Source organism: Vigna unguiculata, chromosome 9 (genome assembly GCF_037176805.1).
Source record: "Vigna unguiculata cultivar grain cowpea cultivar isolate G323 ecotype 2 chromosome 9, ASM3717680v1, whole genome shotgun sequence".
Lineage (NCBI taxonomy): Eukaryota > Viridiplantae > Streptophyta > Magnoliopsida > Fabales > Fabaceae > Vigna > Vigna unguiculata.
Window position 1 is genome coordinate 4,714,753 of NC_140800.1, and position 18,852 is coordinate 4,733,604.

At 33.9% G+C, this 18,852-nt stretch overlaps 3 protein-coding genes across 3 annotated transcripts in view; 2 read left to right on the forward strand and 1 right to left on the reverse strand.

Moving 5' to 3' along the window:
• Window positions 1-18,852, reverse strand: part of LOC114163268 (uncharacterized) — an 83,792-nt gene that overhangs the window by 63,357 nt on the left and 1,583 nt on the right. The gene's annotated exons all lie outside the window — the stretch shown is intronic.
• LOC114162570 (regulator of nonsense transcripts UPF2) lies at window positions 37-15,817 on the forward strand. The gene is made up of 18 exons (XM_028046500.2): window positions 37-278; window positions 472-546; window positions 825-912; window positions 3,057-3,259; window positions 3,949-4,293; window positions 4,529-4,633; window positions 4,791-4,918; window positions 5,495-5,671; window positions 5,839-5,920; window positions 6,215-6,502; window positions 6,611-6,808; window positions 6,908-7,009; window positions 7,960-8,211; window positions 8,292-8,510; window positions 8,819-8,989; window positions 12,218-12,403; window positions 13,486-13,962; window positions 14,645-15,817. The coding sequence occupies exons 2-18, from the start codon at window positions 502-504 to the stop codon at window positions 15,146-15,148; spliced, it is 3,570 nt and encodes a 1,189-aa protein (XP_027902301.2). The 5' UTR covers window positions 37-278; window positions 472-501; the 3' UTR covers window positions 15,149-15,817.
• PSAK (photosystem I subunit K) lies at window positions 17,445-18,655 on the forward strand. Its single transcript, XM_028047246.2, has 3 exons — window positions 17,445-17,652; window positions 17,871-17,951; window positions 18,360-18,655. The coding sequence occupies exons 1-3, from the start codon at window positions 17,572-17,574 to the stop codon at window positions 18,585-18,587; spliced, it is 390 nt and encodes a 129-aa protein (XP_027903047.1). The 5' UTR covers window positions 17,445-17,571; the 3' UTR covers window positions 18,588-18,655.

Sequence of the window (18,852 nt, forward strand, 5' to 3'; positions counted from 1 at the left end):
CAATTAAATAATTAACCTTCTTCGCGTACTCTTGTTCTAAGGTGGTTTTCTTTTTCGAACACGAACAGTGGTGCAAATAAGACCCAAAAACACACACAGACTCATCTCTCAAATTCGCACTTTCATCTAAACAAAACCACCATTTTCTTCGAATATCAAACCAATACTCACCACTTCCATCTCTTATTCTTCTCTCATTTTTCCCACTCAAAGCAACCTGTTACGGTTACACCAAAACTCACTTCGTTCCTCTACCCGAAATTACGACCCTCACACCGGTAATTTCATCTTTGATCCGTTTTATCCCCTTAAATCCATGCATATGCTGTGTTATCTTTTATCGCCACTGTGTTTTAACCATTCAATTACAGTTTTCTTCAACTATTATTCTGCCTGGGGAACAACTTTCTTTTCTCGCGCTGAACCCTAAGCTAATTGGTGTCAGTGTTCTTCCAATTGTTGCTGTGGCAGGGGCGTGTTTTGGGAGCACAATATACGGCTATGGATCACCATGAGGATGAGAGCAACAGCAAACAAGACGATGAGGTTTAAGCATTAGTGTTTTGTGGGTTGCTTTGTTTGAGTTACATAAATGGTTTAGTTTTTTTTTTTTTTTTTTTGTCATGACTATATGGTGTCTTTATTGGTTGAGTTTTTTTTTTCTTCTCTTCACTTTCTGTGAGTATTCAGTAGGAAAATTTAGCAGTTTTGTAAGGGTAACTGTAAATTGACTGTTAATTTTGGTATTCATTAGCATTTGTGGATGTGTATTTTGTATTAGCAAGATGACTTAGTTGAGGCCTAACTTCTCTAGTCTTATGCAGGAAGCTGTTGCTCGCCTTGAGGAAATAAAAAAGTCTGTCGAGGCAAAAATGGCTTTACGTCAAAGCAATTTGAATCCTGAAAGGCCTGGTTAGTTAATCTTCTGCTAGTTTTGAATAAGTAGTTATATGCTAAATGATTTTTTGCTGCCAGTAGGAATGCATATAATTCTTCCAAGGACTGGAGAGAATATTATTACTTAAGTTCTCCCTCGTTGAGTACCTTTGATAGATGACTACTTTATCTTAGGGTTGACTCCTAGCCATCATGACTGTTAGGTCTTATAGCTCGTTCATAACGAAATCAGAAAGCAACAAAATGGCTTCGTAAATAATAGTTTTACTGTTGTAAATAAAAGTCCTTTCTTATGCATGATGTGCTAAACTTGATTGGAAAAGTGCACAAGAGTTGCATTTGTGATCAGAGAGATTCTTATCTTGTTATTGATTTAACATGATTCAGAGCTTCTACCTTTGACAACTATTGCTTGGGCACATACTGCTAGCAGTATGTATTGCTTCAAAGATCATGTATTGGAAGATAGATGGGAAACTCAGTATTTGAGAAAATGAATCTCGATGACACTCTTATGTTAGTTTTTATATAATATAATTCCTTAGTTTGTGTTTTCTAATGCAAATATTTGCAGACACATTCTGGTAGATAGATAGCTGAAGCTGCTTCTTTTTGAATGCGATTCTGGACTGCTTCCTTGATCCTTGATCCTGGAAGCTGCTTGTTGTTTAAACACAACTATCATTACTCAATGTTGTAGTATTTGATTATTTTTTGTTCAATATAGAAGCTTCTCTAATTTAGGAAATTAGTATGTAAGTTTTCAGTGTATTTTTAAACCAATACATAATTTGAGATATAAAAGCAATTCATGTCATTCTCCTTAATAGGTTAAGCTTTTAAAAGAACTGCTCTGTAGCTTGGTGTCAGTTTTTATGACCAAATCATCAGTATTCGTGCTTCTAGTCCAAAAGGTTCTGGCCTGAGGGGAGTGTCTTGGAGATATGAAAACTATTATTGGGCCTTCACTGGAGGATTTCTAAGCACAGTTCATTTCCAAATAGCTCATACTTTGAAATTTTATACATAAACAAATCCAGTTTGTGAATATTGATTATTGGTAATCGACAAATCATAACATAAGTCCTATCTATAATTCTGCTTGAAAAATAAATGAGCAACTCCAAGAAATGTAAGAACAAAATACTGAGAGTCTTGCAACAATTTTTGGGGCTCTCCACTCAAACTATATTAGACTCCCTGCCTCTGTCTGGAGGAGTATAATAAGAAGCTCCATTTTCCTTTATTTGAAAGTAGATATCCATTATTTGATTTAGAACACAATGAGCTATCAATACTGTGCTATAACTGAAATAGCACAAGCAAGCAAAATACATGGTTTTTATTGAGAAATATGAACATGCCATGCAAAAAATTTAAATTAAGCCATTTTGAAACTTAAACCTACAAAATAAACTGAATGCTTAAAAGATTTCTCGTCATTCAAGATCACCAAGATTATGATCTCAGAACAGTGTAGAAAGCCAATGGTAAGTTCTGATAATTTTTCTTGACTTGGGAGTCCTTTTGGATCCAAAATGTTCAAACCCCTGCAACACAATTCAGTTGGAAACTAAGAAGCATTCTTGTCTGTAGTGTAGTAATTAAAAATCACATGCATCATTTATAGATTTACTATTGGTCTTCCCCTCAAAATTCACTCCACACCATTCTATAACCATAGAAATTTGAAAATTTCTAAAATGAAATACCGTTACCCTTAATTCACTATTCTATCCTTCATTTTTAGACAAAGTAATTGCTCAAGCTTTCGGCTCCAAGATCTAATTGCTTGTTTAGGTAATCATTTCAGCAGGGTGAATGTACATTTAAACTACGATAGAGGAAGGATACCCTTTGCTATTTTTGGTTTAAAAGTAATTTTTAGAGGTTGAAACAGAAAACCAAACGTAGGATAAATAAGTCTTAAGAAATGGGTGGCAATCTCCCTTACAGCACGGTTCCTAAGTGTTTTCAGAACCCAAGGAAAGTAATTTCACCAAAACGTCAAAAATGTAATGTAGTTGAAATTACAGGCAGAAAAACTGAAAGTGAAAGAACAAAGGAAGAGTGAGGGAGGAGGTGGCAGAACAAGGTCTTTGACCTGTTCAATGCTTGTTTTATTGTCTTAGTATTAATCAAGCTACACTTACTTGCAGATTCAGGATTCTTAAGGACATTGGATTCCAGTATTAAGCGCAACACTGCGGTTATTAAGAAGCTGAAGCAGATCAATGAGGAGCAGCGTGAATCTTTGATGGATGAGTTAAGAAGTGTCAACTTAAGCAAATTTGTCAGTGAAGCCGTGACTGCAATATGTGATGCCAAACTTAGAAGTTCTGATATACAAGCTGCAGTTCAGGTATGTGCTTTTGCAGTTTTTCACCCTGTTTTCTATGTCATTTGATGTTTTTTCCTAAGAAGCAAGGGGATCCATTGATTAGATATTGTTACTGTGTGAATTTTGTACCAAAGTTAGTTTTCAGTTAGTTCATTCTAGTCTGCTGGCATGTGACAATTGGATGTAGTTGTTTCTGTTCTTTGTAGGGCAAGCAGTAAGTTCAGCCTAGCCAGTTGACATGTGACATTTGGCTGTAACTGTTTTTGTTCCTTGTAGAGCAAGCTACTCTTAGCAATATAATCTTTGTTTGTTGTTATGGGATTTTAATGCAATGACAATTATGATTTTCTTGCTTCAATTCTCCCTCTCCTTTCTCTTCTTTATAAACTCTAATTGTACCTGGAGCTCTAAGATCCTATTGGCATAGTGCTCCATCTTCTTCTTCCTCTGCACTGATATCTTTCTCTCACTCAATGATAAGAAAAACCATACAAATCAAGTCTAATTAAATCTGTCCTAAATTATGGTAACTGTACTGCACAACACTTCCTTTTCTTAAATGTTCTATTAATCAAAGATAAATAATTAATTACATAATTTAGCACACAGATGATTTTTCCGCAGAAATTTTATTTCTATATTAATTTATATAGTGCATATCTTAACTACTTGCTTCTGATATGCTCCATCATTTGCTTCTTTTTGGAAAGATTTGTTCTTTGCTTCATCAAAGGTACAAGGACTTTGCACCAAGCCTGATTCAAGGGCTTCTCAAAATCTTCTCTCCTGGAAAGCCTGGCGATGAATCAGATGCTGATAGAAACTTGAAGGCAATGAAGAAGCGCAGCACCCTGAAACTTCTTATGGAACTTTTCTTTGTCGGAGTTATTGAAGATGGTGGCATTTTTATAAATATCATAAAAGATCTTACCAATGGGGAACAGCTGAAAGATCGGGATGCTGCACAAACAAGTTTGACCCTTCTTTCTAGTTTTGCTCGTCAGGGGAGAATTTTTCTTGGACTCTCTGTTAGTGGGCCGGAAATTCATGAAGAGGTATTTTTTTTATTAATCTCAAGTAGAATATTCTCATGCTTTCTATAGCTTACATTTGTCCTTTTTTCCTTTTAGATTTTGATTGACTTTCAAATTACCTTTAGTCATTTTTCATCAGGATTGCAAGTTTAGCTATAGCTCTCATTTCTATTTTTATATTTCTCTGTATCAATCGAAGAATGTTCCCTGTTACTAGCTGAATTCTATATTATCCTGTACTGACATTCTGATGCAGTTTTTTAAAGGCCTTAACATCACAGCTGATCAGAAGAAAGTTTTCCGGAAAGCATGCTATTCCTTTTATGATGCTGCTGCTGAACTACTTCAGTCTGAGCATTCTGTAAGAGCTTGTGCCTTTTAAAACACAGACACATGTATTAGAGATTTCTGAGAGTAAAATATAGTATGAAACCTGAGAATTGTATTTCTAAAGGTCACTTACAAACAGAAGGTTGTTATGCCCTCTATGATTATTGATAAATTTTTCTTTCTGACAGTCACTTCGATTAATGGAGCATGAAAATTCAAAGATTTTGAATGCAAAAGGAGAACTCAGTGATGAAAATATTGCTTCATATGAAAAGCTTCGTAAATCCTATGATCATTTATACAGAAATGTTTCATCGTAAGTTGTTTTGTTTACTTGGCTATTTCATTGCTGTTCATCGAATATGTTCTCAGTGTATACTGGCTAAATATATTCTTGAAATACTAAGAACCCCATTTATGGTTTACATGTGTAGCTTTACATGCATATTTCAGGCCATCACAAGCATATATGTGTGTTCTTGAAAGCTTTGATCTAGTGAGACATTCAGTCAAGCAAATTTGAGGCAAATCTGGATATAATTATATGTTGGTTAGGTTAGTTCAGGGAGATATCTGTCTTTTAGAAACATAATGCATTTAGGTTCATCGATTCCTATATGTTAACATCTCATTGTCTGAGGTGAGGTCCACCCTCCAGCAAGTGTTTATCTCTCTTGGCCTGCTACCCCAAATTGGTTAAAAAAAGAATTTGTTGCCTTTGTATGATAACTCTGCTTCACTATCCACTGAATTCAGTTATTCTTAAATTCAGTCTGTCACTCTCCTGTCTAATGAACACTAAAAGTTTAATGAATCTTGAGTGAATATTGCTTTGATGTCACTAATTATTCCTTTTTTCTTGGATCCTGTAATTATGATTTTCTCGTAATAGATTAGCAGAAGCACTTGATATGCAGCCTCCTGTTATGCCAGAGGATGGACACACGACTAGGGTTACCAGTGGTGAGGAGGGTATGTCTTCTGCTTCTGGTAAAGATTCTTCTGCTGTTGAACCAATATGGGATGATGAAGATACAAGGACTTTCTATGAATGTTTACCTGATCTTAGGTTTGTACTTCTAAAATACTTCTCTGTAACAAATATATTCGTCCAGTTGATTTCTGTTTAATGTTTTGATGTAATCATGGATTCATGGATGGTTTGAAGTTTTCCTTTTAGTTGGTTCAACAGTGTTTTATTTTATAAGGAACTTTTTCCTGCATTGTTTTCTCTAGAGCGTTTGTTCCTGCTGTGCTTTTGGGAGAAACAGAGCCAAAAAGCAGTGAGCAATCTGCAAAGGGTCAAGACCAACCAACTGTAAGAACTTATTGGTGATTGTTTCTGAACATGCCATAAAATTTAGACAATTTATTTATATCTGGTTGTCCTTGTATTGGAACATATCTTATTGTGTGCATTCTTGTATTTCTCTTTTCTGTCTAATAAAATTCCTTTTCTATTAAAAGAATTTTTCTGTCAATTTAGTCACTGTGCCATATAATTCTCTGAAACAATAATATAAGCATTTACTCATATAACCATCCTGTTGGTGTTTTTTCTTTCCTTACCAACCTTCTGAAACTACTCACTTCAAGATATATGTTTATCTAGGAAATAGTACCTGAATCAGACAAAGGTCAACAGACCACCCATGAAAGTGGAGAGATCTCTACAGAGTCTAATGCTTTGCCAGAGGCAGAAAGCACAGAAAGAGTGAAGGATAAGGAAGAAAAAGACAAGTCTAAAGAATCGGACAGAGAGAAGGAAAAAGAAAAAGATAATGATAAAAAGGGGGAAAATGAAAAGGACAAACTCAGAAGTCTTGAAGGGACAAATTTGGATGCTCTACTGCAGAGGCTTCCTGGCTGTGTGAGCCGGGACCTTATAGATCAATTAACTGTGAGGATACTTTATTTTGCTGTATTACTTATTCTTATGTTCTTTCATTGTATTGTTAATTTTTTTGACATTGTTAACTGTTATGCCTTTTTGTTTAAAACATGTTAGGTTGAGTTCTGTTATCTGAATTCAAAATCAAATCGAAAAAAGCTTGTGAGGGCTTTGTTCAATGTTCCAAGGACATCTCTAGAACTGCTAGCATATTATTCACGCATGGTTGCCACACTCTCAACTTGTATGAAGGATGTCTCCTCCATTCTGTTACAAATGCTGGAGGAGGAATTCAATTTCTTAATAAATAAAAAGGTTATTTTGCACAATTTTACATATATGATTAATATTTTACCCTCTGCTCCAAATTTAGCTGATTACTTTTGTTATCTGTTTTTTGAAATGTCTTTACAGGATCAGATGAACATTGAGACAAAGATAAGGAACATCAGGTTCATTGGAGAACTTTGCAAGTTCAAAATTGCTTCTCCTGGCCTAGTCTTTAGTTGTTTGAAGGTACAATAGATTAATAATCAAATTTTTATAAATGAAGGCCAGATCCTTCCAATTATGATTACAAATTTCTTAATGGTGCAAGTTATGTTTTTGAGGCATTCCTATATTGTCAACGGGGTTCAGTTTTGCCATGATGATATGTTGTGTTTTTTTAGAACTCCCCTTTTATTTATTTTCTGATATGGAATGGAAGTCTAAGGTATTTATAAGTTGTATGATGATTTATACTTTGTTATCCTCCATATTTGATGAAGTTATTAATGACTGCACAAAACCAATAAATAACTTCTCACTTGAAAACTTTGGATTGTCATTTACTTCGACCACACCCCAAATCAATTATTTTCTCTAATATCTTTTTGAAAAGAGGAAAGTATGTTAGTTAGTCACCTGTTCTCAAGCTGCGCTTAACCTTTTATGAGTAATAAACTATGAAAGAGTTATCTGACACTTGCTTTAGTAAACTCGAATAAGTTCTAGAAACATAGCCTTCCAAATGTTGGATAAAAATCTTTTCAATCTGGTTCAGACAAATAATCTCTATCTTGATAATTGACCAAATTAAACAGCTTAGGAATAATTGATCTTGAATTAGTTGAAGATAATACAAAGGAATTAATTGAATTTGAGAGAGTATGTTTCCCTCTCTTAGGATTTCATATCTATAATAATTTTGGATACATCAGATACAATGTATGGGAGGGAAGAGAAGAGAATTCAAAGAGATGCACCTAGGAACTAGGTTCATCACAAAGCACAATAAGTTCTATTTAAGACTATTTATTCTAACAGAATTAATTTGTTTTCTGTTTCCCCCTTTACTTGCTTCAGGTTTAAATCTATTGCACCCTTTCTCTATTTGTTGACAGTCAAAGAGAACGAGTTTATGTAATCTTGATGTGTTTGTATAGTAAATTCAATCCTTGATTGATGTCTTCTTGTCCTTCCAGGCCTGTTTAGATGATTTTACACATCACAACATTGATGTAGCTTGCAATCTTCTTGAAACATGTGGCCGTTTTCTGTATCGGTCTCCAGAAACTAGTATACGAATGGCTAACATGTTGGAGATACTGATGCGCTTGAAAAATGTAAAAAATTTGGATCCGAGACATAGCACTTTAGTGGAGAATGCATACTACCTTTGCAAACCACCAGAAAGATCTGCACGAGTAGCTAAAGTTCGTCCTCCATTGCATCAGGTGAGATTTTTATTTTTCTTTTTTTCTGTTACAAAAGAGTCTCCTACTCAATTAGTATTTTAATGACATCTTCATTGCAGTATATCAGAAAATTACTTTTCTCTGATCTTGACAAGTCTACCATTGAGCATGTGCTGAGGCAACTGCGCAAATTACCATGGAATGAATGTGAAACCTATCTTTTGAAGTGCTTCATGAAGGTCTACAAAGGAAAGTATGGTCAGATCCACCTCATTGCATCTCTTGCTGCTGGATTAAGTCGCTATCATGATGAGTTTGCTGTAGCTATTGTTGATGAGGTATGTTTGATATTACTCTTGATTTGGGGTCTCTTTATTGTACGATAATGCATAGTTTCAGCAATACCTACCCGTTTGTGTGGGAATTTGGTCAGACTGAACAAGGGTTGCCTCAATTTGAATCTACACACTTAATTCAACACATTAACAATAACCAAATTATTTTATTTGTTTAATGATGAAACATTTAATATTTCAAGTTATAGAACAAACAGTATTTCCAAGGCATGAGAGTTTTGCTGAAGATTTAACATTCCAAAAGATTTGAAGTATTGGAGTGACATTCTGACTTTAGATGAGATTTTCAGGTTCTTGAGGAGATTAGAGTTGGGCTGGAGTTAAATGACTATGGTATGCAGCAAAGACGCATTGCTTACATGCGATTCTTAGGGGAGCTTTACAACTATGAGCATGTGGACTCTTCTGTTATTTTTGAGACGCTATATCTCATTCTCGTCTATGGTCATGGGACATCAGAGGTATTGATTTTTCACTATTACCTATTTTTAGGAGCAGAGGGAATTAGTCTTTCACAGTCTTCTGTATTGCTAAAACCTGAAAGGATGTTTCTTTAAAACAAAGGCTTTCACTCAATATGTAACAAAGTTTGTTTATGTGCCTTAAATTTTTCATGAGCTTTCCTTTCCATAGTCAGTATGAAGATTATACACTTCCCTCTTGTGTCATCTATTTTTTTTATCATAAATCCTTACCCATTTAAGTATTACTTTATTTTTAATGACCAATAATTTATTATTCTCTTCGGTAAAAAGTTAAATTTGTTAGAGATATGAGGGAAGATACAATAAAGGGAGGATGATATACTATTCAATTTAGAAGGATTTGAGGATGCAATATCATTGGTTTCATTAGAATTTCATTTGGTCTTGATTAGTTTTGCAATATTTATCACTATTCAACAATCAACAACCAACAACCATAGGTTTCAGGTCTCAGTTAGCTCAACTGGTGAAGTCCTTTGCAGCTTTTGCAACTGCATGTAATAAAATCCCGCCTACACCCATTTCCCTTCATGTTGTGCATGAATAAAAAGAATTATTGCTTCAGTTGTAATGGATTTTGCCAACCAAACTATATATGGACAAGAGAAAAATCATCAATTAAAGCTTACGCTGGTGCTGGCTACACTGATGACTTGATCCTTTTTTATCAAAAGCCAAAACTTTCAACTGAGCATTTTGAATGTTTTTCTTAGATGTTTCTTGTCTCTTGAAGTACACTTTGACATTATCACTTCTCAATTTTAAATTATTTTTCTAAATTTGTTCTTGATCTCATTCAAAAATCAACAAAAATAGACAAAAAGTTAGATCCATCTTTCATTAAGTGTACATAAAAAATATTCAGTCTATAAATGTAACAAAATATCTGAAATTTAAAGATGTTACAATGCTTGGACCCTAATTATTTGTATGATTGGCACTAAACACTAAGTTACATATTTTTCAATTTTTCTTGGGAAAAGCTGACGTAAAATCTTTTCTTAAATGACTTAATTGACAACCTCACGCTTCCAAATTTTTGGGACTTGGAATTGAAGGCTTCAATTTGAACAAACTCAATGGACTGTGAATAAGCTTTGGAGACTTTTAGAAGTATAAGAAATATTTATAGATATTGTCTGAAAATATTTTAGAATATCTTAGATTATCTCTTACAATATATATTTTTATTTTATATTTGCTTTGCTATATTTAATAGTGTATTATTAGTTGTAGAAATATCTGATTAGAATCAGATTATTAGAATATGATATATAGATATATTTATAATGTATTCATTCATTGTCATCAACTTATAAAAATGGACCCTGTCACTCAATTTTAGCATCTCTTTCAACATAGACAAAACAACAGCGCAAGCTGCCGAGGACTGCATTTCAAAATAGTGGAGACCATGATGTTCATGTCGTTACAAAAATATAAGGACTTAGTCAATTGACTTGTATAAGATTAAAAAGAAGGGATAGATAGAACAAAATTTAGATTCAATGAAGGAGAAAAAGAAACTTGTATGCAAAAGAAACTTGGAGATGTCATAGAACATAGATCCGAGAAGAAGAGATCAAGAAAGAGGGTGTAAAAGGAATATCCATTTCCCAACAGTATGCAAAAGGGAAATGTTATGGCTTGGAATAGATTGCCAACTAGTATGCAATAGTGAAAAAATAATGCTTGGACTAGATCAACAATGCTTCAACAAATACTGCAGTGGTGGATCATGCGTCCACAGAAAATGATTGGCACTTGAGCTGTTAGTGTGTGTGTGAGTCTGATTATGGATCAAGGAACAAGCGTGAAAGTGTGCGTGGGCTGGATTGAGCTTGACAAGTCACATGTGAACCACAGATGTCAAACATCAGTGTGTAGCGACCACCTTCCATTCTGCTATAGCAGGATAGTGGTAGCGGATGATTGCTATTTTGACCCTTAAGTGGACTTATATTGCATTATATACAATGTGCTTAAAAATAATAAAAAAATGCCTAAAATTAAAATCATATTCTCATTAAGTTTCATGCGCGAGTAAGCCAAAGGAAAAGTTATAAAACATGTTACCATGTCTAAACTAGTAAAATAGAAAGAAGAGGTTGGCCGAACGGGTTGAGTGGCAGAGGGTGGTTGATCAGGTGAAGCCATTGCAGCTGAACAGAAAAGAAAGAAGAGAGAATTGTGAAGTTTTTTGTCGGATGTTGCAGGTTAAGTTGATAGTGCCGCCAGAAGCATCAGTGGAAAACCTCATTGGAATACTGAGGCTGAATGCGGGAAGATGAGAGGCAGATGGAGGGAGGGAAGGGCTGATTTCCAAAAGAGGGGAGTGAAAATCGTGGGTTATAGGTTAAAATAGAAAGTTTCCCTTTTACCTTCAATAAAAAAACACAACACCTATTGACTACTCTGCCTTGAATTTGTCATAGAAATGATTGCCAGCAGGTGGGATATATATATATATATATATATATATATATATATATATATATATATATATATATATATATATATATATATATATATATATATGCAGCTTTCTAATAGCTGAACAAGGGATATTAAACTATTTTAACATATGTAATATGAATTACCCTTTTTCTCTAGGCCTGTTAATGATATTTCTCATGGCATTCAATTGTAGATCTTTTCCTGATCTATGAATGTGATTTGATTTTGCTTTTTCCTTTGTATATTCCTATCAAGCCTACACACACACACTCCATTATTGTTGAATTGGTAAAAAACCAATTTGGTCCTCTGATGATATATATGTTTCTTGTCTTATTCCACCCTTAAACTACTTTTTCCTGTTTTGTAATATGATTCGTGAGCTTGATGTCTTCGAAATGTGCACTACTTAGTATGTCATTTACTCTGTTTATATCAAACTGCTTCTCTTCCTTCATTATTCGGCACTTTCATAGATCTTATCTTCTATTTGGACTGAGTAAGTGCAACTATACCCGGTAAACATTTCCAAACTTAAATGGGTATACGTTTTGATGCGTTGTCATTATTATTCATCTACTGCTTCGTTTACCTCATTTTACTGAACAACTTTGTTGCTAAAAAAAATTAGCTGTCAACATGTGGCTTGAATCTAGACATGTTTCAATGTTTTTTGTTGACTCAGTTTACTTATTTTTGTGTGTGAGCCTTCTTGTGATTATGGAATCTGTTCTTTAATCTTATCAGCAAGATGTACTTGATCCACCGGAAGATTGTTTTCGCATAAGGTTGATCATTACTCTACTTGAAACTTGTGGGCATTACTTTGATCGTGGCTCTTCTAAGAGGAAACTTGATCGGTTCCTAATACACTTCCAGAGGTATATTTTAAGCAAAGGGGCACTACCTCTGGACATTGAATTTGACTTACAGGTCAGTCAGGCTGCCCTTTTCTTAATTGTATTTCATTATTTGGGTATGGTTAATATGCTGATTTGTTTGTTTATTTATTTGATTTAGCCATAGTTTTTTGTTTTATCCTGTAAATGCTGGGCTACTATACTAATGCTGTAGATATGGATTTGTTTTAGTGGCCTTATATCTACTTATTTGGAAATTGCAGCTAACATCTGGATATTTAGAATTTTGATGAGTAGAAGATTTGGTAGCTTTACACTTTCATAGCTGCTTTCTTGAATTTTATTATTATTTTTGATTTGATACTTTTGGATAACTAATTGTTCTTTATTCTAATGTTTTGTGAAATGTATATTGGTTTTCTTGTTTATTCTTGCTTTTAATGGTCAGTAACATCATCTGCGTGCATGACCACACTGTGGAATACCTTTCAAAGGTGGAATTAGTATCAATGAGATCTGTTTATATGACTAGCATGTTGTACTACCCCGTTGGCTTTAACCTGAATTCCAAATTGGCAAATTCTTGATTTTCAATGAATTATTCTGTTCATAATTTGTCCCCTTATAAGTTATATCAATGTTTGTATTTGCAGCAAATAAAAGCAATGCATTTATTGAGATGAGAGAATGTGATTATTTTAATAAAAATGTTTCGAGTAACACACTGATATTCTTAATTTATATGAAAAAACCTTAAACTGCAGTCATTTTGGAACTGAGGTAGTCTTATTTTGACAATTTCCGACAATTGGATAAGGTTACATCAGTGCTGATGTTTGGAATAAAAACTGAATTTGCATGTTATGCCTGTCTTGGAAAACTAAATAGTTTTATAAGAGAATGCTAGCTGCCAAAATTTACCCTATACCTCATCGTCTCTTCATATTATAATGCCCATCGACTCAAGTATTCCTTTTAGAATTGTTTATTTATTTGTAGATTTCGAAAACTATCCCACTAACTACAAGGTGGCATTTCCATGCTAACTTCGTTCCTTTAGTAAAATCATTTTAAGTTAACTTTTGTCATGATAAATGGTATATGTATCTTTGTTGTGTTGCATTTAATATTTTTGTTCATTATCTGTTGTGGCAGGATCTGTTTGCCGACTTACGACCCAATATGGTTCGTTACACTTCTATTGAGGAAGTGAATACAGCTCTAGTAGAACTGGAGGAACATGATCGGATAGTTTCTGCTGATAAGGCTAGTGGTGAAAAACATTCTGACAATGAGAAGCCTTCGAGTAGGACCATTTCCACTATTACTGTGGTTGGCAATGGACAGAGCATTGATAATGGCACGGAGGAAAATGGAGTGCAAGATGATGTTAATGACAGTGAGACTGATTCAGGGAGTGACATAATTGATGTAGAGGGTCATGATGATGAAGAGTTGGATGAGGAGAATCATGATGATGGCTGTGAAACTGAGGATGATGACGATGACGATGACGATGGACCTGGACCTGCCTCCGATGAGGAGGATGAAGTGCACGTGAGACAAAAGGTGACGGAGGTGGACCCTCTGGAAGAAGCTGATTTTGATCAGGAGCTCAAGGCTGTAGTGCAGGCAAGTATTTGCATAATTTATTGCATGTGCTGCTCCTTCTACATTTCTGCAAAAGTTTATGCTTCCTTTATGAATTTTATTTTATTTTTCCAGGAATTTGACTGCTATACTATTATGATAAAGAAAAACTAAACCAATTCCCTCTAATTGAATAGCACCTGGAATTAAAAAGATTAGGAAAAGGAAAACTGGAGAACCGATAGATGAATTTATTCATATTTGTTTGGATATTAGATTAGGATTATAACTTCATTAGTAGACTATCATAATTATTAAGCTGGTCGTGAACTAGTTGAGCTGCACTTGTACAGAGTTTATATTTTTTTTTTTATGATATGATATCACAATGAGGATGGGCTTTGGCACAAAAGTAATGTCACTACTTTTTGACTTAGAAGTCACATGTTCAATTTTTGGAAATAGTCTCATCACTTGTTGGGGGTAAGTCTCAAACCTTTTCATTGTTTCACTAGGTGGGAGACCTGTGCACTGATTTGCACTTTTATATCTCAATTATTTGGAGATTTTATTCTTTCAAATATATTCTGTCTTTTCTGAGCTCTTTTCCATCCAATCCCTAAATTTCAACAATCTTTTGTAATTTCAAATATATTTTGTCTTGTTTAGCTATGTCTGGCTGCATTTCTAATTTTTCAGAGTAATTGCTTCATATATTTTGTAGGAGAGTATGGAACAGAGAAGGCAGGAACTACGGGGTCGTCCTACATTGAACATGATGATTCCAATGAATGTCTTTGAGGGATCTACAAAGGATCACCACGGGAGGGGAGTTAGTGGGGAAAGTGGTGATGAGGCACTAGATGAGGATACTGGTGGAAACAAAGAGGTTCAGGTGAGAGTTCTAGTGAAGCGAGGAAACAAGCAGCAAACAAAACAGATGTTCATCCCACGGAATTCCTCACTAGTGCAGAGTACAAAACAGAAAGAAGCAGCCGAGCTTCAAGAGAAAGAAGACATCAAGAGACTTGTTTTGGAGTATAATGACAGAGAAGAGGAGGAGCTTAATGGATTAGGAACCCAGCCAGCAAACTGGATGCAGAGTGTAGGTAACAAGACTGGTGGCCGTGGTAGCACTTTGGAAGGAAACAGTGGCAGGGGTAGTGGATCAAGACATCGACATCATAACTATTCTGGCAGTGGAACATATTATAGCAGAAGAAAGTGAATACAGAAGGCAGATATTTGGTGCCTTCTTTTTCCTCTCTGCATGACAAATATCTGGAAACAAAGTTCATCCGATATTCCTTAGTATGGCCTAGCCTTGTCTTTCGCCTCTTCCCTATTTATTAGCAAAAAATTAATGGCAAAGGCTAGTTATCACTTATCTTGCTGGTGAGTGGTGGTTTGAACAGCGTGTTGGAGATGCAGGGATTGTAGAGATGTACACACTGATGATAAGTGAGATCCAGGATGTAAGAGTGTGGTTTGCCTGCATTCATGTCGCAAATGGATCGCGACCTCCAAGCTTCTTGTATAGCTATCTGTATGGAGCTAAAAATCAGTGTTTGGTTTTGGTGGTTTCATTTCAAGTCAGCCAGAGGTTGAGTTATATCTTATGTGAAGAAAGAATATAGGCAAAAGAAAATGGTGTTGATGCTTTGTTAACGTATACCAAAAACCATGTCAATCAGTGCAAGAATCGACCTCACTTTAGACATTTGGATTGCATATTATCATTTTTCTTGTAGAAACAACTTCTATCATGAGGTTTGGTACACCAAGAATATTCGCTATTCATGCATGAAGCCTAGACGTTGATGGGGGGTATTCATTAGTTGGGTTGCTTAAATTTTACCTATAATATGAAATCCAAATGAGTATTTAGTTGGGTTAATTGTGTTTGTGTTATCCTATTAAAAGTAATTTGCATTTTGACCTTTTATTTTCACATGTTAATTATTGAATTTTGTTACGAAATTTCATCAATAATTTTAGATGATAGATAGTTAAAGAGGAGATCAATCAAGTTACTCTAGACAAACCTGTGGTAGAAGGAATTTTTTATATATGAAAATTATTGTTAAGAATTATGAATTATAGGAATGATTATATTTTGTCTGGATGGCGAAAGTCATTGAGAATATTTATATTAGCATTAAAATAAAAAGGTAATGTATTATTTTATCAAAATATTTAATTTGTTATCATATTAAGTTTAATACAAGTAATCTCGCAAATATTTTTGGCAAAATATTTATTTTTATTTGGTAAGTTAGTTTTTTCAAAAGATGTTTATTTGGAAAATTAAACTAAAAATTATTTTGGAAATGTACCTCTCCATATTTAGATTTTTAAGATTTAAGATCATTGGATAACTACGTGTGTAACAAACTTCTTGCATTGGTTTCTTTTCAATAATCTTTTACTTTATTTTATTATGACTACTAATATAACCTTCACATTACAAGGATAACTCTCATTCCAACTCAATTCTTTTGTTAAACATAACATTTTTGTTACTCTTCTGCAACAAATTTACAAATATTAACCAAGTGAGACACATTAGATCAGTTTTAAAGTGTCAAAGAAATTAACTAAATAACTTTATTCTAGAAAAAAAAAGATCCAAATCAATTCAAAAATATTTATTTTAATCTATTATCAATTTTTCGGATAGGGTTTTAATTATTTTATTTTTATCAGTTCTGTACTGAACATTCCTAATATGTATTATCTTAACTATCAGGACTAAACTGTCTCATTCTATATACTTTTATGTTCATTTCAAAATCTATTCCAATTATCTATTATGCCTAAAATAAGAAGAAAAAAATTTAATGTAATTCACAGAGTGACCTTTAATCCTTAAAATGACCTTAGACATTATTCTTGGGTGAAACTACTCATGTTAGTTATATAAACTGTGTGGACTAAATATTTTATAATTTAATATAGAAACAAAACAATTTTTTTCTTTATAATAGCATTTCAAACTCTATTTCAATTATCTATTATGCTTAAAATAAGAAAAAAAACTTAATGTAATTCACAGAGTGTGACCTTTACTCCTTAAAATGACCCTAGTTTGAGACATTTTTGGGTGAAACCACTCATATTAGTTATATAAACTGTGTGTACTAAATATTTTATAATTTAATTTAGAAATAAAACAATTTTTTTTTATAATAGTGAATCCGATTTCTATTAAAAATCACAAACTCAATAAATATAAATGAAAACAAAATGACTAGAATTGAACTGTGGGATAAATGTTAACTTTTTTTCTCTCTCCAATAAACTTAACTTTATTATTTGTTATACAAAAATTTCTTTTATCTTATAAATCAAATTAAATAATATAAATAAATAATTATATTATGCCATTTTGTTTTATGAAAGAAATAGGGTGTTACATAGCGGCTATTAAGACATTATCCATTATCCATTCCTCCAAATCATATAATGCCACGTCGGAATAACGAATCTTTGGTCATCTCACTTTGGCCTTCTGAGACCACAAATTCCTCATGTGGCTGCCATTAGATACATCATAGTCAGAGAAGAAAGCCACAAAACATTTCAAGAAAAAGGAGACTCAGAGAGAAGAAACCAAACATATTTTCATTTTCCTCTTCTTAGTTTTAACAAATGGCAACCACTGCAATCACCACTCTTCCCCAATTCACTGGTCTCAGACCCCAATTCTCAGCTGCCCCTGTGCAGAACTTGGTCAGCACATCTTATATTTACAAATTTACCATGTTTTATTTAGTATACATATATCATCTTCTTGTTTCTGCTCTTATAATTTGGATTTTCAGCTGAGAGATTTCAGTTTTGTTTCTCTACTTAGGTTTCAAAATACATTTATAGATATTAATTTGATGTTTTAAAATATATAAAATTTTCAATTGTAATGTGATTGTGATAACTGGGTATGTTCACAGGTTGCTGTCCAACCCTTGAGGCGCAAGGGAAAGGGTGGTTTGGGAGTTCGATGTGACTACATTGGTTCATCCACTAATCTGGTAGGATCTTATGGATTTGTTTCATTACAAAGCCTAGCTTAATAGATAAAAGCTCAGTTTTTTAGAAGGGTACAAAGAAATTCTTGTTAATACATACCTCAATCATGTGAATTGCTTGGTGGATCTGCATAATGGTGCTAATAATCATACTGTTTCTTGTTCAAATGAATGAGAAAGAAGTGAGGGAGAACATTCATTAAGTCTAATTTAGTTTTCTAATTTAAAAATACGTAATTCTAATGTTTTTAACTAAATTTTGTTAAAAATTTATTCGAAGTCAAAACGTGTTTTATAATTCTATTTGAGTTATTTATATTGTTTGATAAATTTTCACTTCGATGTTAAACGAGATACAGAAATCATTGGTTTGAAATGATTGATAATTGAGATTGTTGAAATGTTGAACAGATCATGGTGGCTTCTACAAGCCTGATGCTGTTTGCTGGAAGGTTTGGATTGGCTCCATCAGCAAACAGGAAAGCGACTGCAGGGCTAAAGCTGGAGGTGAGGGACTCAGGGTTGCAGACTGGTGATCCTGCTGGTTTCACTCTTGCAGACACCTTGGCCTGTGGTACTGTTGGCCACATCATTGGGGTTGGGATTGTTCTTGGTCTCAAGAACATTGGTGCAATTTAAACATTCCCTTCACTGAATCTGTAATCAATTACTCATCTACTTTATTTTCCCTCTTTCTTCTTTCTCAACCTTAACTTCATCTTCTGCTTATCCTCTCCCTTCTAAACGCACCAAAATATAGCTGTGATGAAATTCATAGGCACTCCCTTCGATACAAACATAATAACGTAAAAAAAAAACCCACAACTAAGAGAGAAAAGCAGTACATTTAAAAGAAAAAAATAAAAGCTTCTTACATATTTTTCATATGCGTGTTTTTTTTTTT